At 41.3% G+C, this 16,796-nt stretch overlaps 1 protein-coding gene across 3 annotated transcripts in view; it reads left to right on the top strand.

Moving 5' to 3' along the window:
- LOC121008125 (rap guanine nucleotide exchange factor 4-like) overlaps positions 1–16,796 on the top strand; it is a 198,810-nt gene that overhangs the window by 151,246 nt on the left and 30,768 nt on the right. For all 3 annotated transcript variants that reach the window (XM_040440478.1, XM_040440479.1, XM_040440480.1), the window contains 4 exons: positions 167–194; positions 2,048–2,126; positions 9,883–10,029; positions 15,125–15,222. In XM_040440478.1, the coding sequence (XP_040296412.1) occupies positions 167–194; positions 2,048–2,126; positions 9,883–10,029; positions 15,125–15,222 (352 nt within the window). The remainder of the gene's footprint in view (positions 1–166; positions 195–2,047; positions 2,127–9,882; positions 10,030–15,124; positions 15,223–16,796) is intronic.

Below are 16,796 nucleotides of genomic sequence, written 5' to 3'. Positions count from 1 at the left end.
TTCGCCACCACTGCTGTAGGTCCACAATATACTGACAGGCCCATATTTATGGCATATTGACATTCCCTTAACAGACCACCTGTGATGATTATGTATTCAGGAATGCAGTAGCAGAATGTTATTCGTGTTTAATACTAAAAAAATTTGTGTTCTTTATATTTTGTAGATCTGATGACGGCAAAGGACAAAAAAAAGTAAGCAAAACTTTTTTTATTACATCATAAGTGACATTTAGTAAATTGATTTTCTGCCTAAATTTCTAGTAAAATCTGATTAATAATGCCAACTGAATCAGGCTTGTTTCACACTGCTGTTATGAGTTCCAGTAGGCTGTTCCGACAGAGAACAACCTGCTGGAGCGCTCTGAGTCATGCATTACCAGATGTTACAGAAATGGCCGCCAGCCCTATTGATTATAATATATAGTCTGGCGGAGATCCTGCCGCTACCTGGTAAATATGCCGGGATTCAGCCAGATAAAAAAAACGGTGCCCCATGGGCTGGGCCTCACTGTTTACTGCACTATCGCTCCACCATAAAGCTGCCCAGACCTCCCCCTATTGTTTGATGTACTGACCCTAAGATTTCAAAGCCAGAAGCAATGCTGCAGAGGAAACCAGTGCACCAAAAGGAGCAACCCTGCCCAAGGTGCACTGAAAACCTTATTTGCTTAATAATAAAAAAATTCTCAGGATTGGAGAGACATATTTTTACAAGAAATTTAAGTTTCTGTTTCTGGGAGCCTAGCCTACATGACTTTATGCTTAGGCCTAGTTTACACATACAACAGTGTTTTGGTCAGTAATTTCCATCAGTAAATGTGAGCCAAAGTCAGGTGCGGGTCAAAAACACAGAACTGGTGCAAATCTTTCCCTTATGCCTTATGTTTATGTAGGCTCCACTCTTGGTTTTGGTTCACAATCAGGGTTCTGCCACACGTTGAGGTTTTTTGGTGCAGAATTCGTATAAATATTTTTTTTACTACCCTTTTACCGTATTGTAGAAAAATGCTAACTGAATGTGAAAAGCTTAATACGAGAGATTTACTCATTAAAATATTTCAGAATTCTTGTGCAAAAACAGGAATCCATTCCTTGCACCACATGTGTTAATTGTTTTATTTTTTTTCCTGTGTCTGACAAGGAGGTGTGGTTTAATATGAAAGGAGTGTGGTGTGTTGGATGTTGGGCATGGCTTAAGCAGGTTTTCCCACTTATTTAAAAATTTTTACTCACTTTACTCTGCTTATCTGGAGGATCTTATTCCCTTTCTGTGGGTGAATAGCAGCTCCCATGAGACGGTATATCACCTGCATCTCCCAGGATACATTGCAGTTAGCTCGTGTTAACCCCTTCCTTCCAGCATACAAAACAGCCACTCACATGTAGCCCTAGGGATACATATGGTATGTAATACCTCCACAATGTAACATTTAAAGCTATGTACACCTTCTGGGGCAATTTTTTTATAATTGCACTTTACTCATTTTGGGCTAAAAAATCTTTTTTTCAATTGGTCTTTATAAAAAAATATTGAGCCGTTCTGTCACAAATGGTTAATTGTTTTTATTGCTGTGTAAATCCTACTTTCACTTTGTGCCGGTCATCTAATAACCCTTATTTCTAAATTACTAAGAATTCATAAACAATTATTTAATCCACATTCTATGTATTAGTAATATAAGGATTGAGTTTTGATGAGTGTTTATAAGGTCAGAGAGCAGAGATAATGAGCCCGTCATCTCCCTGCCAGATGGTAAAGAGAGAAAATTCAGATCCTGCTAATAGAGCATCTCAGCTCTGTACAGAGAAAAGGACTCAATTTTAAATTATTTTTACCACTTAATGAGTTCAATGCAATAATAAAAATTGCCCCCAAAGGTGTACATAGCCTTTAAGTGCAAAATTACCGCTACTTACATTCCAAACCAAAATACCACTGTGTCCAAAACTTACCTTATCTAGTCTAATACTTTTGGGAATTCTTCAGGCTGTATCAAGAAGACCTCAATAGTGATGGTTCTCATTTATTGTCCTTCCATTAACAGCATAAAGTGCTTTTACGGCAGTTCAGCACCGGGGATGAGAGATTGCAGAAGCGTCAACCAATAAGAAGCACAGATGAGCGTGAGTACGGACTTAAAATGTAAACACCTATACTATGGATTCAGTTTTTTTTACCCACGCTACAGGGATTCTCTGGGCCGCCCCATCCCTTCCTCTACAGTGCAAATAAAGGAAACGCAAAAAAATTGTAAGCCTTTAACTTTCTGCTAGGGACTTGGTGATGCATTTGTTCTAGGTCGTCAGAATTGTTGTGTTCCTTATAATTCTTCATCAGTTGTCAGGACTCTAGCAGAGTTGCAGATGGAGTGTGAAACAGGCAGCTTCTGCTGTGCTGGATTTCATATCCCATCGGCTTGCTGTAGCAGGAGAGACAAATGTTATAGCCAATTACAGCTACAAAGGTCAGAGTACGAAAGAAACAAAGGGAAGAAAATTGGTTGGTTAAACGGCGGTATCAAGTGGCCATAAACAATTTCTAGAACACAGTTTCAGGTTGTTCTGGGTCAGTTTACGGGTAAATGGTTTTTTCTTTCCATACAGGTAGCTCATGAGTCCTGGCGTAAAGGGTCAGATCATTTCCTCCTGGTGTGGTACAGGAATTAAACTAAATGTTCAGAAAATATGTTCATATAGATACAGGCAGAGTGACTTTCAGAATGTAAACCAGTGGTTCTAAACTTCTTCATGCCAAGTACCCCTAGCGACAAGACGTTCACACCGAGTACTGCCATTGAAGCGAACAGTGATTAATGTTAACAAAATAAGGCCCTACTCATGCCTCTGTGATAGGCTCTGTTCTAAGCCTCTCTTAGCATTTCCTTCAGATTTAACAGAAAGAATAGTGAAGCATGCAGCACTGATCTTCCTGTCAAAATAACAGACACCACATTAGGACCCATGATGGATGACTATTACTTTTTAACATTCTGCGCTACCAAACATACAGGAGAACACAGCACCACATACCTCTTACCTTTCTCCTCTGATATAGATGTTCTCTTTCCTCATCTTCTCCATTTGGACCAGACCACCATGATGGCTTCTTTCAGGCATGTTTCATCTCTGTAGAGTTTGTCACACAGACATCTTAGGTTCCAATTTTTCCATCATCCTTCCCACATCCTGCCACCCCCAATACTGTGCCCACTGTACTCTCTAATACTATACTTAAGAAATAGAAAGTCCCCCTGCAAATACTGATACTACGCAGATAGTGCCCCCTTTAAAAATTATTGCCACACAGTGCTCTAAAAAATAATTGTGATCAGCAAATAGTGCCACAAACATAATGTCCCCAAAAATAATTGTGCTAAGCGGATACTGTGAAGGTGCCCCCCACAGTAATAATACCCAAATAGTGCCCATAATAGTAGACATGTTAACCATAGTCTCCCAATATTAATAAAGGCCACCATAATGCCTCCAGTAGTAATAATTCCCCCAAAAGTGTCCTCAATAGTACTAATGCCCCTATAATGCCCCAGTAGTAATAAAGTCCACCAAAATGCCCCCAGTAGTAATAAAGCTCACCACAGTGCCCTTCAGTAAGTATAATGCTCACTACAATACCCCCACAGTGTTCCCAAGTAGTAAATATGACCTCTTATAGTGCACCTCTTATAGTGCTGCCAGTAAAAAGATGCCCCTTATAGTACCCCAGTAGAAAAGATTCCCCCTTATAGTGTCACCCCCAGTAGTACTAATTGCTCCCTTATTGTGTCAAAATTAGAAAAAGATGCCCCCAATAGTGCTAAATGCCCCTTATCCCCTCCTCGGTTATAATAATGACCTCCCCCCATAGTGGCCCAACAGCCTGCTGCCAAAAGGAAAATAAGAAACACAAATACTTACCTCCATGCCGCCGTCAGTGATGCAGTACAGGACACAGGCCCCTTTTGGCCTGTGTCCTGAGCTGCTTGCAACCAGGTTTATGCGGCACATTGCATCGTCCTCTGATAGGCTTCAGGCCTAGTAGCCTGTAGCCTATCATAGTGAACGGCGGGGCAGGAAGACGTCAGCTCCCATGTGCCTCCACAGTGTTCAACTGTATCGCTGTCCTGAGGACGGCAATACGGTTGAAGATCGAGAGGCCGTAGCAACCAGCAATAAAACATTGATGTCTACCAGGCCAGTCCCGTGTACCCCCCTCACCATGCAGTGCACACCCCATGGAGTACGCATACCACAGATTGAGAACCACTAGTGTAAAGCATATCGATTGTACATATGGCAGGCACATAGGAAGACATGTATATGTATAAAAAAAAACTGTAGCCTTCCAAAAATTTATAAAAATGTGAACCTGACTAAGATTGCTCATCATTGTGTTGAAAGTGATGCCTAAAGCTTTGCAAATAGCATTCAAATGACAAAGCATTCCATTTCATTCAGGGTGAAATATGAAGGTTACATTGATACAGAGCTTTGGGGCAGATTTACTAATCCTGTAGACAGGCACCAGATTTATCACAGTGGCTCAGACCGCCTCAGGGATAGATATTATTGGTTGGCTTTTTGGTTGGCAGAATTTTAAGCCAGAATCGTGATGAAGTTTTGGCATAAAATGTTGCATCATCGGACAAACCAATTTCTGCTTACCCACGTTTTTGCTAAAGGGGTTGTTTCACTTCAGCAAATGGCATTTATCGTGTAGACAAAGTTAATACAAGGCACTTACTAATGTATTGTGATTGTCAGTATTGCCTTCTTTGCTGGTTTGATTCATTTTTCCATCACATTATACACTGCTTGTTTCCATGGTTACGACCACCCTGTAATACAGCAGCAGTGGCCGTGCTTGCATAAGATAGGAAAAAGCGCTGGCCTCTCTGGTGGCTGGGACCGTGGGAGTGGGCATAATCCAGCACCTACTGTATCTAAACTGGTGCAAAATTCTGCTTCTGATTATCTATAAATCTATAGAGCAAAATTCATAGCGAGACATAGGGATGATACATCCTAGCTACCTGCAGCCACTACTAGGGGGAACGAGTGATCTCACTGTGTAGACCCTTATCATTGATCCAATAGGCTCTCCCCAGTGGTGTATTCAGGCAGCCAGAATTTCAATATTTAAATCGTACCTGTGTTTTTACACAAAGAATAGCGGTAGATCTAGCCATTATATCATCTATTCGCTATATTTTTTTCTATTTTTTCTCCCCACATGCTTCATCTATAATGCTTAGTTTCTGCTGAGCTAGTGGGTGGAAACTAGCTGCTATCCTGCTCCCCTATCTCTCTGTAACACACCCTTTTAAGGGCTCATTCAGACGAACGTAAGGGCTCCATGCCCGTATTGCGGACCCCAAACGGCGGGTCCACAATATACCGACACTGCCTGTGTGCAGTCTGTGCTGCAGATGCAGACCCATTGATTTGAATGGGTCCGCAATCCGCAAGATACGATGAAAGATAAGACATGTCTTATCTTTTGTGGAGCCGAGGCATGGTTCGGAAGCCCACGGAAACACTCCAAAGTGATTCCGTGGGTTTTCGGGTCTATGCTTCTGCACTGCAGTCTGTCTTGTCTCATTAGATGAATTTTAGCAGTGAATTGAGGGTAGATGATCAGTTCAGGAGGGGGGCGTTTGCCACATGAGTGGAGAAAGTAGCATTTAATAAGATATACTACAAAGTGTCTTGTATTCACTTGCATGATTGATTTATGTACAGTTTGTCAAAAATGCATTGTCTATTTAAATTCGTGCATTTTGCTATAAAAAAAAATCTTTTAAGAAGTGACTATAGAATGTTAAACTTAAAAAGGACATGGTGAAAACGGTGGATGATTTACCTCAACTTTGTCTTAGCATTTAGGCGGTATTTTAACTACATGAGCGTTTTCTAACAGCTGGAGTAGAGCTTCTTGATGTGGCACCCAACCATTATGACAGTTGTCCTACCAGGATTTTTCTTAGAAAAGGATGACTCCCAGTATGGAAGAGCTGTATATCTGTATAAAATTCTTCCCCTTTACCTTTCGAGGAGAAAGGAGGGAGATTTTGGCAGTGCACTCAGTAGCAGTCATCTCATTATAATTAGAGGACAGGGGGCAGATAAGAGCTCTACTAGTACAGATTAACACAGAATAGCAATGCTGTACGCAATAAAAGCTGTACATGAACCTGCTACTACTGGTCTCTGGAAAAGGGACTGGTCTCCATCACTCTCTAGAGACTGTATTAGTCTATGGACCATTTTCTGATGATTACTTCTGATTCATTGCAGCTGCCATAAAGCACACCATCCCTACAATATTGTTTACGCCCTTAGGGAAGTTTTTTTTAAGTAACAAAATAATAAAAACATATGGAGGAATTTATTAAAATTAAACCAGTTAATACAACAGTCTTAATAAAAGATCAGTCAGAGACGTTCATCTTAATAATTTTGACGCATCATCAAACTGAAATCTGAGCATCGCTTAAACTAGTAAAAAGTCACAAATGTTTGTGCAAAAGGGCCATCACTTTTCTGCTTAGAGGGCTTGACATAATGTTCAGAGCATATTGATCTGATTCTGGGGCAGTACTGTGACTCGTTGTTGCCTTGTAGAACCAGGGTCCAAAGTGTAAATCCAGCCATGAAGGTTCTTCTGATGTTACTTCTGGGTACTTTGGTTTTCTCATGGACTCCAAAAACATTCTGATGGGTTAATTGGCTTTTTATTAAAGGGGCACTGCCATAAAAAAAACTTTTTTTATCATATACTAACAGCCAATATGTGAATATTCTCTGTAATTTTTTTAAAGTAAAAAAAAAGCGTAGGTTTTCTGGATATACTTTTTTGAAGTCCCTCCATGTATTCTACTTCCTCTTCTGATTCTTTAACTCCTTTATCTAAACTTTTAGCACGGTAAACAGCCTCACTTAACCCTTTCACCCTGGAGGGTTTTTGTTTTAATTTTTTTAATTTTGCTTTTTCGTTTTGCGCTTCCTGACTTCCCAGAGCCATAATATTTTTATTTGTCTGTTCACATAGCCGTATGAGGGCTTGTTTTTTGCTGGACAAGTTCTACTTTTCAACATCACCAATTAATATTGCATATGATGTAGTGGGAAGAGGGGAGAAAATTCCAAATGGGGTGAAATTGCAAAAAAAAAAAAAAAAAGCTATTCCACCACAGTTTTACGGGTTTTTCATTTATGACGTTCGATGTGTGATAAAACTGACCAATTATTTTTATTCTACAGTTCAGTACGAATCCGTCGATATGTTATATGTATAGTTTTTCTTGCATTTTAATAGTGATAAAAAAAAATTTAAAGTGGAAAAAAATCAGTTTAATTTTTTTGTTGCCTTTATTTGACCCCTATAACTTTTTTGTAATTATGTGTACGGAGCTGTATGGGGGCTCATTTTTTGTGGGGCGATCTGAACTTTTCATTGATACCATTCTGGGGTGTGTATGACTTTTGAATCACTTTTTGTAAAAAATAAAAAAAAAAATTGAAAATGAAGCAACCAAAAACAGCGAAAATTTTGCTTTTTGACGTATGGGAAATATATTTTTATACTATGGGTGTTTTCGCACATCGCGAAAACGTTTTTTACACTTTTTTAACAATCAGTCATCTGCGGCCCAAAACGGATCAGTTTTGCCCCAATGCATTCTGAATGGATAAGGATCGGTTTGCCTCCGTTCAGCCTCCATTCCGCTCTGGAGGCAGACACCAAAATGCTGCTTGCAGCGTTCGGGTGTCCGCCTGACGATGCAGAGTCAAACGGATCCGTCCTGACTTACAATGTAAGTCAATGGGGACGGATCCGTTTTCACTGACACAGTATGGTGCAATTGAAAATAGATCCGCCTCCCATTGACTTTCAGTGTAAGTCAAAACGGATCCGTTTGCATTATCATGAACATTATCATGGTAATGCAAACTGATCCGTTCTGATCGGATACAATCGCTTGCATTATAGGTGCGGATCCGTCTGTGCAGATACCAGACGGATCCCCACCTAACGCAGGTGTGAAAGTAGCCTTAGGCTGGGTTCACACGGGCGAGATTTCTGCGCGGGTGCAATGCGTTAGGTGAGCGCATTGCATCGGCACTGAATCTGGACCCATTCACTTCTATGGGGTTGTGCACATGAGCGGTGATTTTCACGCATCACTTGTGCGTTGTGTGAAAATCGCAGCATACTCTATATTGTGCGTTTATCACGCAACGCAGGCCCAATAGAAGTGAATGGGGCTGCGTGAAAATCGCAAGCAAGTGCAGATGCGGTGCGATTTTCACGCATGGTTGCTAAGATGACAGTCTATTCACTGTATTATTTTCCCATATAACATGGTTATAAGGGAAAATAATAGCATTCTTTAATACAGAATGCCTAGTAGAAGGTCAATTGAGGGTTAAAAAATAAAAAAATTTAACTCACCTCCTCCTCTTGATCGCGTAGTTGCCAATCTCTTCTTACTACTTTAATCATGAGCTGCCGGCTAAATGACCTGTGGTGACGTCACATCACATGAACTAATCACATGGTCCATCACTGTGGTGATGGACCATGTGATGAGCTCAGTGACATCACCACAGGTCCTTTGACAGGTCCTGAAGAAAGAACAGGCAGCTTTGCGATCAATTGAAGTAGGTGAGTTATTTTTTTTTTAATCCTCAATTGACCTTGTACTATGCATTCTGTATTCAAGAATTCTATTATTTTCCCTTATAACCATGTTATAAGGGGAAAAAATTTACATCTACACAACCTTGAACCCAAACCTGAACTTCAGTGAAGAAGTTCGGGTCTGGGTACCACATTCAGTTTTTTATCACGTGCGTGCAAAACGCATTGCACCCGCGCGATAAAAACTGAACGGAACGCAATCGCAGTTAAAACTGACTGCAATTGGGTACCTACTCGCACGGGTTTGCCGCATTGCACCCGGGACGCATCCTGAGCCAAAACGTGACGCCTGTGTGAACCCAGCCTTGAAGGCAACTGCTCCATAGGAAATACTATGCAGCAGCCTCCTGTCATTCACATAGACAGGGGCTGCTTCACACAAGCTCCAGCTCCTCCGATCGCCATACGGGGGAGTCGAAGCATAACCGAAAGCGCGCACTTTCGGTTTTCAGCGCGCTCATATGCCGTGGTCAGGATTAACCACGGCATCTGAGGGGTTAAATGTCAGTGATCGGCATTACTGCCGGTTGCGGACATGAACCGCGGGTGTCTGCTATAAGAAGCAAGCGGACACCCGCAGCACACGCGATCGGGTGCCATGTTTAAAGACCGGACCGAGGACGTACATTTATGTCATTGGGCGTGAAGGGGTTAACTCTGTCGGTCAGACCATTCACTGTGACCATGGAGGATGAGTTGAGTTCTGTGGGCTTCTTTATTTAGGCCTATCAAGAAAACCTCTAATTCTACACCTACTATTGTACTAACAGATAACATTCCCTTCACATCAGCAGTAAACTAAGAATGAGTTCCCTATCTATACATGGGTTTTATCTGTCTGGTATGACTGCTCAATAAGTATTTAATTTTCAGTGGCAAAGAACTGCTGAAATGTAAACGAAAACAGCCAAAAACGCTTTAAAAATGTTTTCTATGAATATTGAATTTGAAAAATGCCGCTTTCTGATGGAAACGTCCCTTTAAATACCTTCTTGTGTGGAACAGGGACAGGAACTGGTGTGAATGGTGACAATCTCTGTACAGCACTGCAGAATATGCTGGTGCTGTATAAACAGCAGGAAATAAATGAAATTCAGCTACATACTGTGTTCCTCTAGGTAATATGTATCATGTGTTGTTTTTTTTATTACATCTAATGTCTGTATTTTGTCTTCGCAGTTCTTTTCAAGGTGTACTGCATTGACCACACGTACACCACCATCCGTGTACAAGTGTCGGCCTCGGTGAAGGAGGTGCTGTCTGCTGTAGCAGATAAACTGGGCTCCGGAGAATCCTTGATACTTGTGAAGATCAGTTCTGCAGGAGGTACGGTTTGACTATCATTCCCTCCACTCATAGAAAATAATTTAAAAACTCAAGGTTAAACACACAAATAGCAATGGTTTTATAAAAGCGTTTTGAGATAATTTCAGTTGATTACAAACAACAGTACGATCCCCTACTGAGTAAATAGGCCAAGCTGGGTGCTGGAAGTAGGTCTTTTCCGAAGACTGCTACAGTGCTGCCGTATAGGGTAACAGAGTTGCCATTTCCTAAAATATTACTAAAATGATCTGTGCGGGAAAACGACTCACTTTACAGAAATGGCCCTTCACAGCGCACAGTGTCCTTGTCTTGTTACTGAGAAAACAGCTGAAGAAACCCATGAACAAATAAGGATAAACAGACAAGAGTCTATTGATCTACAGCTCAGCGATGAGAAGTGCGGCAGTGTGCCTCCGAGCGCGGCCCTCTGTGTATGCGTGACATATAGAAGGATGTATCTCCAAACTCTGGTTCTAGGCTGAAAAAATCACAGCTAGTCATGAGGAAAGTCACCTACCTGAGTGCTGGTAATTGGAGGAAGGATTGTGAAACACTGCACATGATGTAATGGGGATACATAGAGAGAGAGATAGATCTTAGATAGATAGATAGATAGATAGATAGATAGATAGATAGATAGATAGATATGAGAGAGATAGGTATGAGAGAGATAGGTAGATATGAGAGAGAAAGATAGATAGATATGAGAGAGAAAGATAGATAGATAGATAGATATGAGATACCTGAAACTTTAGATAGATATGAGATAGGTAGATATGAGATAGATAAGTAGATATTAGAGAGATAGATAGATATGAGATACCTGAAACTTCTTGAAAGCGGAATAGGAGGAAAAACATATGTTGTCATCAGAAGTTCCTACACTGAGAACAGATGAAGCGTGAAGGTAAATGGGAGGAGAACGGCTTATTTCCGGCAGAGCCGAGGAGTCAGGCAGGGCTGCAGCCTCAGTCCAACCCTGTTTAACATCTACATCAATGAGCTGGCGGCGGCTCTGGAGTCCTCCACAGCACCTAGTCTCACCCTCCATGACACCCAGGTGAAATTTCTCCTTTATGCAGATGATCTTCTGCTACTATCGCCAACTGAGAAAAGTCTCCAAGATAACCTGAAGATCCTGGAGAAGTTCAGTAACACGTGGGCACTGCCCATCAATCCAAAGAAAACCAACATCATGGTATTCCAGAAAAGAAACCGAAAAGCAGCCGGGCCTCCTCCCTTCCTGCTAAACAACTGTCCACATTCAGACACTGACAGCTACACCTACCTGGGCCTAGAAATCAGCCAATCAGGGAGTTTTAAGAAAGCCATGGAAACACTTATAGACAAGGCGAGCAAAACCTGCCATCAGAAGGCGTCTGTATCACCTTATAGCACCAGTGACCGTCTGGCTTAAAATCCTTGACATCATCATCGCCCCAATCCTCCTGTATGGCAGCGAAGTCTGGGGCCCAGATATATACCCAGACCGGGCAAAGTGGGACTATGGGCCAGCAAAACTATTCCACCTAGATCTCTGAAAACACTTTCTCCAGGTCCACAGGAGCACCTCAAATGGCGCCTGTCGAGCAGAACTGGGCTGATTCCCACTCTACTTTGCTGTCCAGAAGAGGGCGCTATCATTCAGAGCCCATCTTCATAGCAGCAGTCCCAGCTCCTACCATCACAAAGGCTTGATACAGCAAGAAGCCCCAGAAAAACAAAGCACCGTGCAACAAGTCACCCAAACCCAGTCTGCCCAAGCCACCAACCAATATAGCCTGACAAAGGGCGAAATCCAGAGGTCGATACACAAGTACAAAGAGGAGTATATTAGTGTCTGGAGGAACGACATAAGAACATCCCAGAAGCTGACAGTATACCAGAGCCTGCAGAGGGAGTACAAACTGGCCCCATATCTGGAGAACCTCCCCAATCCAAAAGACCGACAGATCCTGAGCCAGTACAGACTGAGCGCCCACAGCCTGCTCATTGAATCCGGGCGTCACCGACAGAGGTACATGCCCAGGGAGAGCAGACTGTGCCAGCAGTGCGACCAGGAGTCCATGGAGGATGAGGCTCATTTCCTGCTGCGGTGCCCCAAGTACTCGGCAGTGAGTCTGCCTCACTTTGGGAGACTGTCTGATCTCTGCCCAGACTTCATCTCCATGGAGAAGGAAGAGAGACTCTCCATACTACTGGGGGAAGAGAAGAACACAGCGGCCACAGTATATTACTGCCTGCCATAGACTGAGAGGAGCCTGATATTCCATGGACTCCTATACCCCAACCCTACCCAATTATTTCCCACTTGCTTTGGCAATGCTAAAATGTATTTAGTCCTGCCAATAAAGCTTATTTGATTTGATTTGAGAGATAGATAGATAGATAGATATGAGATATGAGAGAGAGAGAGATATGAGAGAGAGAGAGATATGAGAGAGAGAGAGATATGAGAGAGAGATATGAGAGAGAGAGAGATATGAGAGAGAGATAGATATGAGAGAGAGAGAGATAGATAGATAGATACTTCATAGATACACAGAGAAATACGAAGACAGATACATAGAAACATATATGATAGATGGTTAGACATATACTGCATAGATACATAGAGAAATAAGAGATTGGATAGATTAGATAGAGAAATCAGATTGATAGATTAAATCGATAGATTAGCTACCCCTCATGCGATTCCTACACTTATTGTTACAGTATTGTGACTTATTGGATTGTCACTTTCCTTTAATAAAACTTTTTGGGCATAGATTGATAGACGTATGACTAGTAGATTAGATAGACTGATAAGCAGACAGACAGATAGGTAGGTTGATTGACAGACAGTCAGACCTAGAAACATTAGCTAGACAGGTGGACAAATGTTATTAGAGAAATAGACGTTGTGTATGCAATAATACATTTTTACATATATGAGATCTTGGTTAAAGGGGTTTGACAGGACTTTGATATTCACTTGAATGGGGGCAGTGCTGCAGTAACAAGTCGCGGCCACTATGCGGTGTACAGAGCTGTGGTATTCTGGTGCACAGCAGCTCCTGCAAGAGTGGAGGGTACCAAGAGTCTGACCCCAGATGATCAGATATTGGTGGCCTGTCCTAAGGGCTACTTATTAAAAGATGTTGGATAGGTCATCAGTATTAAAGCCCCAAAAAATAAATTGTAACATTATTTTAAACGCTACATGGTGATACATTACGTACTGTTATCTTTCTCTTCAGTCTCATCATTTACTTGCTGGCAGATTTCTCATGCACTATTCGCCCAGTCCTCTGTGTTGGCAGCAGCAGCCATATCACAGGTTCAGTGTGTATCTCATAATCATTTCCTTCACACCGGGTCTTCAAACAAACTCTGGAAATGTGAGCTGAAAAGCACTTACCCTTCCTATCAACACCGGGCAGAATGTTTAGATTGTAGCACATTCTGAAGGATTTAGAGTCTAAACATGAAGTGGGACAGCGCACGGTTATTAGCAGCCATAACCATGGTAACCTCCTCGAGGCAGAGCCGCCGCCAGCATTAATATGTAATAACCTCTGCAGTGCCGTGAATCGCCCACCCTCCCAAAAAGATTTTTTTTGCTTTTCATGTATTTTACAAAATCGAATACTGTATGTTGAATATGTTGAGGGATAAGAGACCCATGTAAACATGAATCACATAGATAGATCCGACCAAGGACAACATCTGCATGGAGTTTGCATGTTCTGCCTGTGTTTGCGTGGGTTTTCTCAAGATACTCCAGTTTCCTCCCACACTCCAAAGACAGACTGATACTGGGGACAGCGAGTGGTGATAAAGTCTGTAAATCGCTGCGGAATAGGTCAGCGCTATATAAGAGAGTAAAATAAATAAGAGATAGATTAGATAGATAATTAGATAGATGGATAGATAATTAGATAGATAGATAATGAGAGATATATAATGAGAGATATATATTATTGCCATGAAAACGAGCAGTGTATAATGTGATGGAAAAATGAATCCAGCCAGCAAAGGAAGCAATATGGACAATCACAATAAATTAGTAAGTGCCTGGTATTAACCTTCTCTACATGATAAATGCCACTTGCTGAAGTGAGACAACCCCTTTAAGACTAGAAATAATATGCAATATTTTAACTGAGGTCAAAATACCTGTTTATTGAGTTGCCAGGACTGATAGATTTCAGACAAATGATTGTTCAGGCTATCGTGTGTCTTTCGCCAGCGCTGAGACGGCCATACCCCTTAGATAGCCGTCAGCTGAATACTCCTTCATCCTACAGACTGACCCATACACATGCACGCTCAGCTCGGCTGAGTGCATGTGTTCTCAATAGGGAGAGGGGCATGAGCTGCTGCCAGACCCCTCTGGTTGCAGTTTATCTCATGTAAGATCCTTCTGGTCCCCAAGGTATGCTGTCGGACACCCCATACTCATTAGATGACCAGTAGGTCCTGCCAAAATCCACAGGTTTGACTAATATTCATCTGATCTCTATGACCAGCTTTAATATTTTCGTATCTCAAATAACTGTACTGTACCAGACAAATTGCTAAACTGCTTTCTGTACAAACCACCAAAGGATACTGGTAGAATTTAGGCCTGACAACAGCAGAATTCTGAATGCAGCTCTGGAGTGTAATTCAGACTATCACTCTATCACTACAAATAGATCAATTTATTTGCAAACTAACTCAATGGCCTTGATTTATCATACCTTTACTCAAGAATTCTGTCTTCAAAAAAATAGCAAAATGGGGCTTTTGCTACTTTTGTAACTTTGAATTTTACACCACTCACTCCAGTTTTGAAGTATGGGTGGTTGAGTGGATGTTTTTAGCTATGTTAATGAGTTTATCTCCAGTAAAGGGGGGTGGATTAGAAAAACCGAGGATGAGACAAGTTTATCAAACAGGTGACATTTGATAAATATGGCATAAATTACGCCAACGCAACCTCAAGCAAAACTGACTTCGAGTAATTTTGTAAGTTTACTGTAAAAATGTGTTCAGTTTAAACACATTTTCAAATTCAAATTATTTTGTTATGGGTGTAGATTTATATTCTACTTGTTTCTTTGACTCCTAGAAAAAGTTGTTCTGAAGCCAAATGAATTATCTGTCTTTACAACTCTCACTGTGAATGGGCGGCTCTTTGCTTGCTGTCGAGATCAGTTTGATTCGTTGGTATGTACTTTTATATATATATTTTTATTCATGTTTTTATGTTTCAATTTTGTGTTTTTTGTGTGTGTATATATATATATATATATATATATATATATATTAGGAAGGGACAAGGGGCCGTCATTGATGGTCGGTATGTGTCACCGAGGTTCCTGGCCTCGGTGAGGTAAGAGCCGGTTTTTCTCAAGTGTCGGCATTGCAGATTGCAGTCTTGACACTTCAGCTGTTTAGTATGGCTGTAAAGCTGATCCGGGACGACTTTTACTGGGAGTAGCCAAAGTGCTGGGTGGGTGGCTAGTCCCCACGTTCCAGGCTGGGTCTTGGCAGGCTTAAAAAGCAGTCAGCACTATCAGATGGTGTGGATTTTACCTCCATCTGACTGTGGAGCCTCTGTGCTGAAGGCTGAAGACTGCAAACAGTCATGCAGGCCACCTGGAAGAGGCCAGTGAACTTTTCTGTGGCTGAGCATTCAGCCGAGTGTGAACTGACATCTAGGATTCCAGGTGAACACTGTTTTGTTTTGCTGTGTATGAACAAGCACCAAGACTGTTATGTTTTGCTGAGTGTGAATAAAACACTGAAGTTTGATTTACAACCTGGTTCCTTGCCTCTAAACTGCGTCAGCTAACCTGTCTACCAGAGCAAATCCCCACAATGTGTGTGTGTGTGTGTGCGCGTGTGTGTGTGTATATATATATATATATATATATATATATATATATATATGTGTGTGTATAGAAAAAATCCCAAAAATATATATTTTTTTATTCACCCATGTGGTACAGCGATGTTTCGGCTCAACAAGCAAGAGAAAGGCTCTATTGTTGAGCCGAAATGTCACTGTACCACATGGGTGAATAAAAGGTTTTATTTTTTAGTATTTCTTGGAGTGCTGCCCGTTTTTTCTATTTTGTATTATGGTAATAGATTATTCCCATTGTGCGCTGCACCTGCTTTTTGATACTTAATATCAGTGCTGCCATTTTTTCTTTATATATATGAGTAAAATATTTGGGGGCTGCCTGGTGTACCTCCAAGGCTTATGTGGTGACAATATACATGGCATGTATTACCAGGCCAAATAAGTATGCTAATGAGGGAATTTGACATTTTCATTGTCTGCCAAAAGATCATTCCTTCTATATGGACATTCTTATAAGCAGATTAAAATGTGGACATCACTCACCATCATTTTCTAGAATTAAAGAGGGGCTGTCACCTATCCCGACTATCACCTTTCATGTCTGTTTTAGTAAATAATTGTATTCCACATGAAATGACAATTTTGGAGTATCTATTCTTATGATTCTATGTTTTACCATTCTTCTACTATACTTGCTAGAAATTTATGGATAAAGGTACAAATGGGAGTTACCAGTTGCGGGTGTGTCCCTGCACAGTCTAGCATTGAGCAATCAGTGTTGGCAGTGTCAGACTGTGCAGGGACACACTCCAACTGGTAACACCCACCTGTACTTTTATTTATAAACTTCTAGCAGGAATAGGAGAAGAACAGCACAACATAGAGTCATAAGAAATGATTCTCCAGATCTGTTATTACAGACAAGACAAGA

This window comes from Bufo bufo, chromosome 7, assembly GCF_905171765.1.
Source record: "Bufo bufo chromosome 7, aBufBuf1.1, whole genome shotgun sequence".
Classification (NCBI taxonomy): Eukaryota; Metazoa; Chordata; class Amphibia; order Anura; family Bufonidae; genus Bufo; species Bufo bufo.
This window is presented reverse-complemented; position numbering and strand designations above follow the sequence as displayed.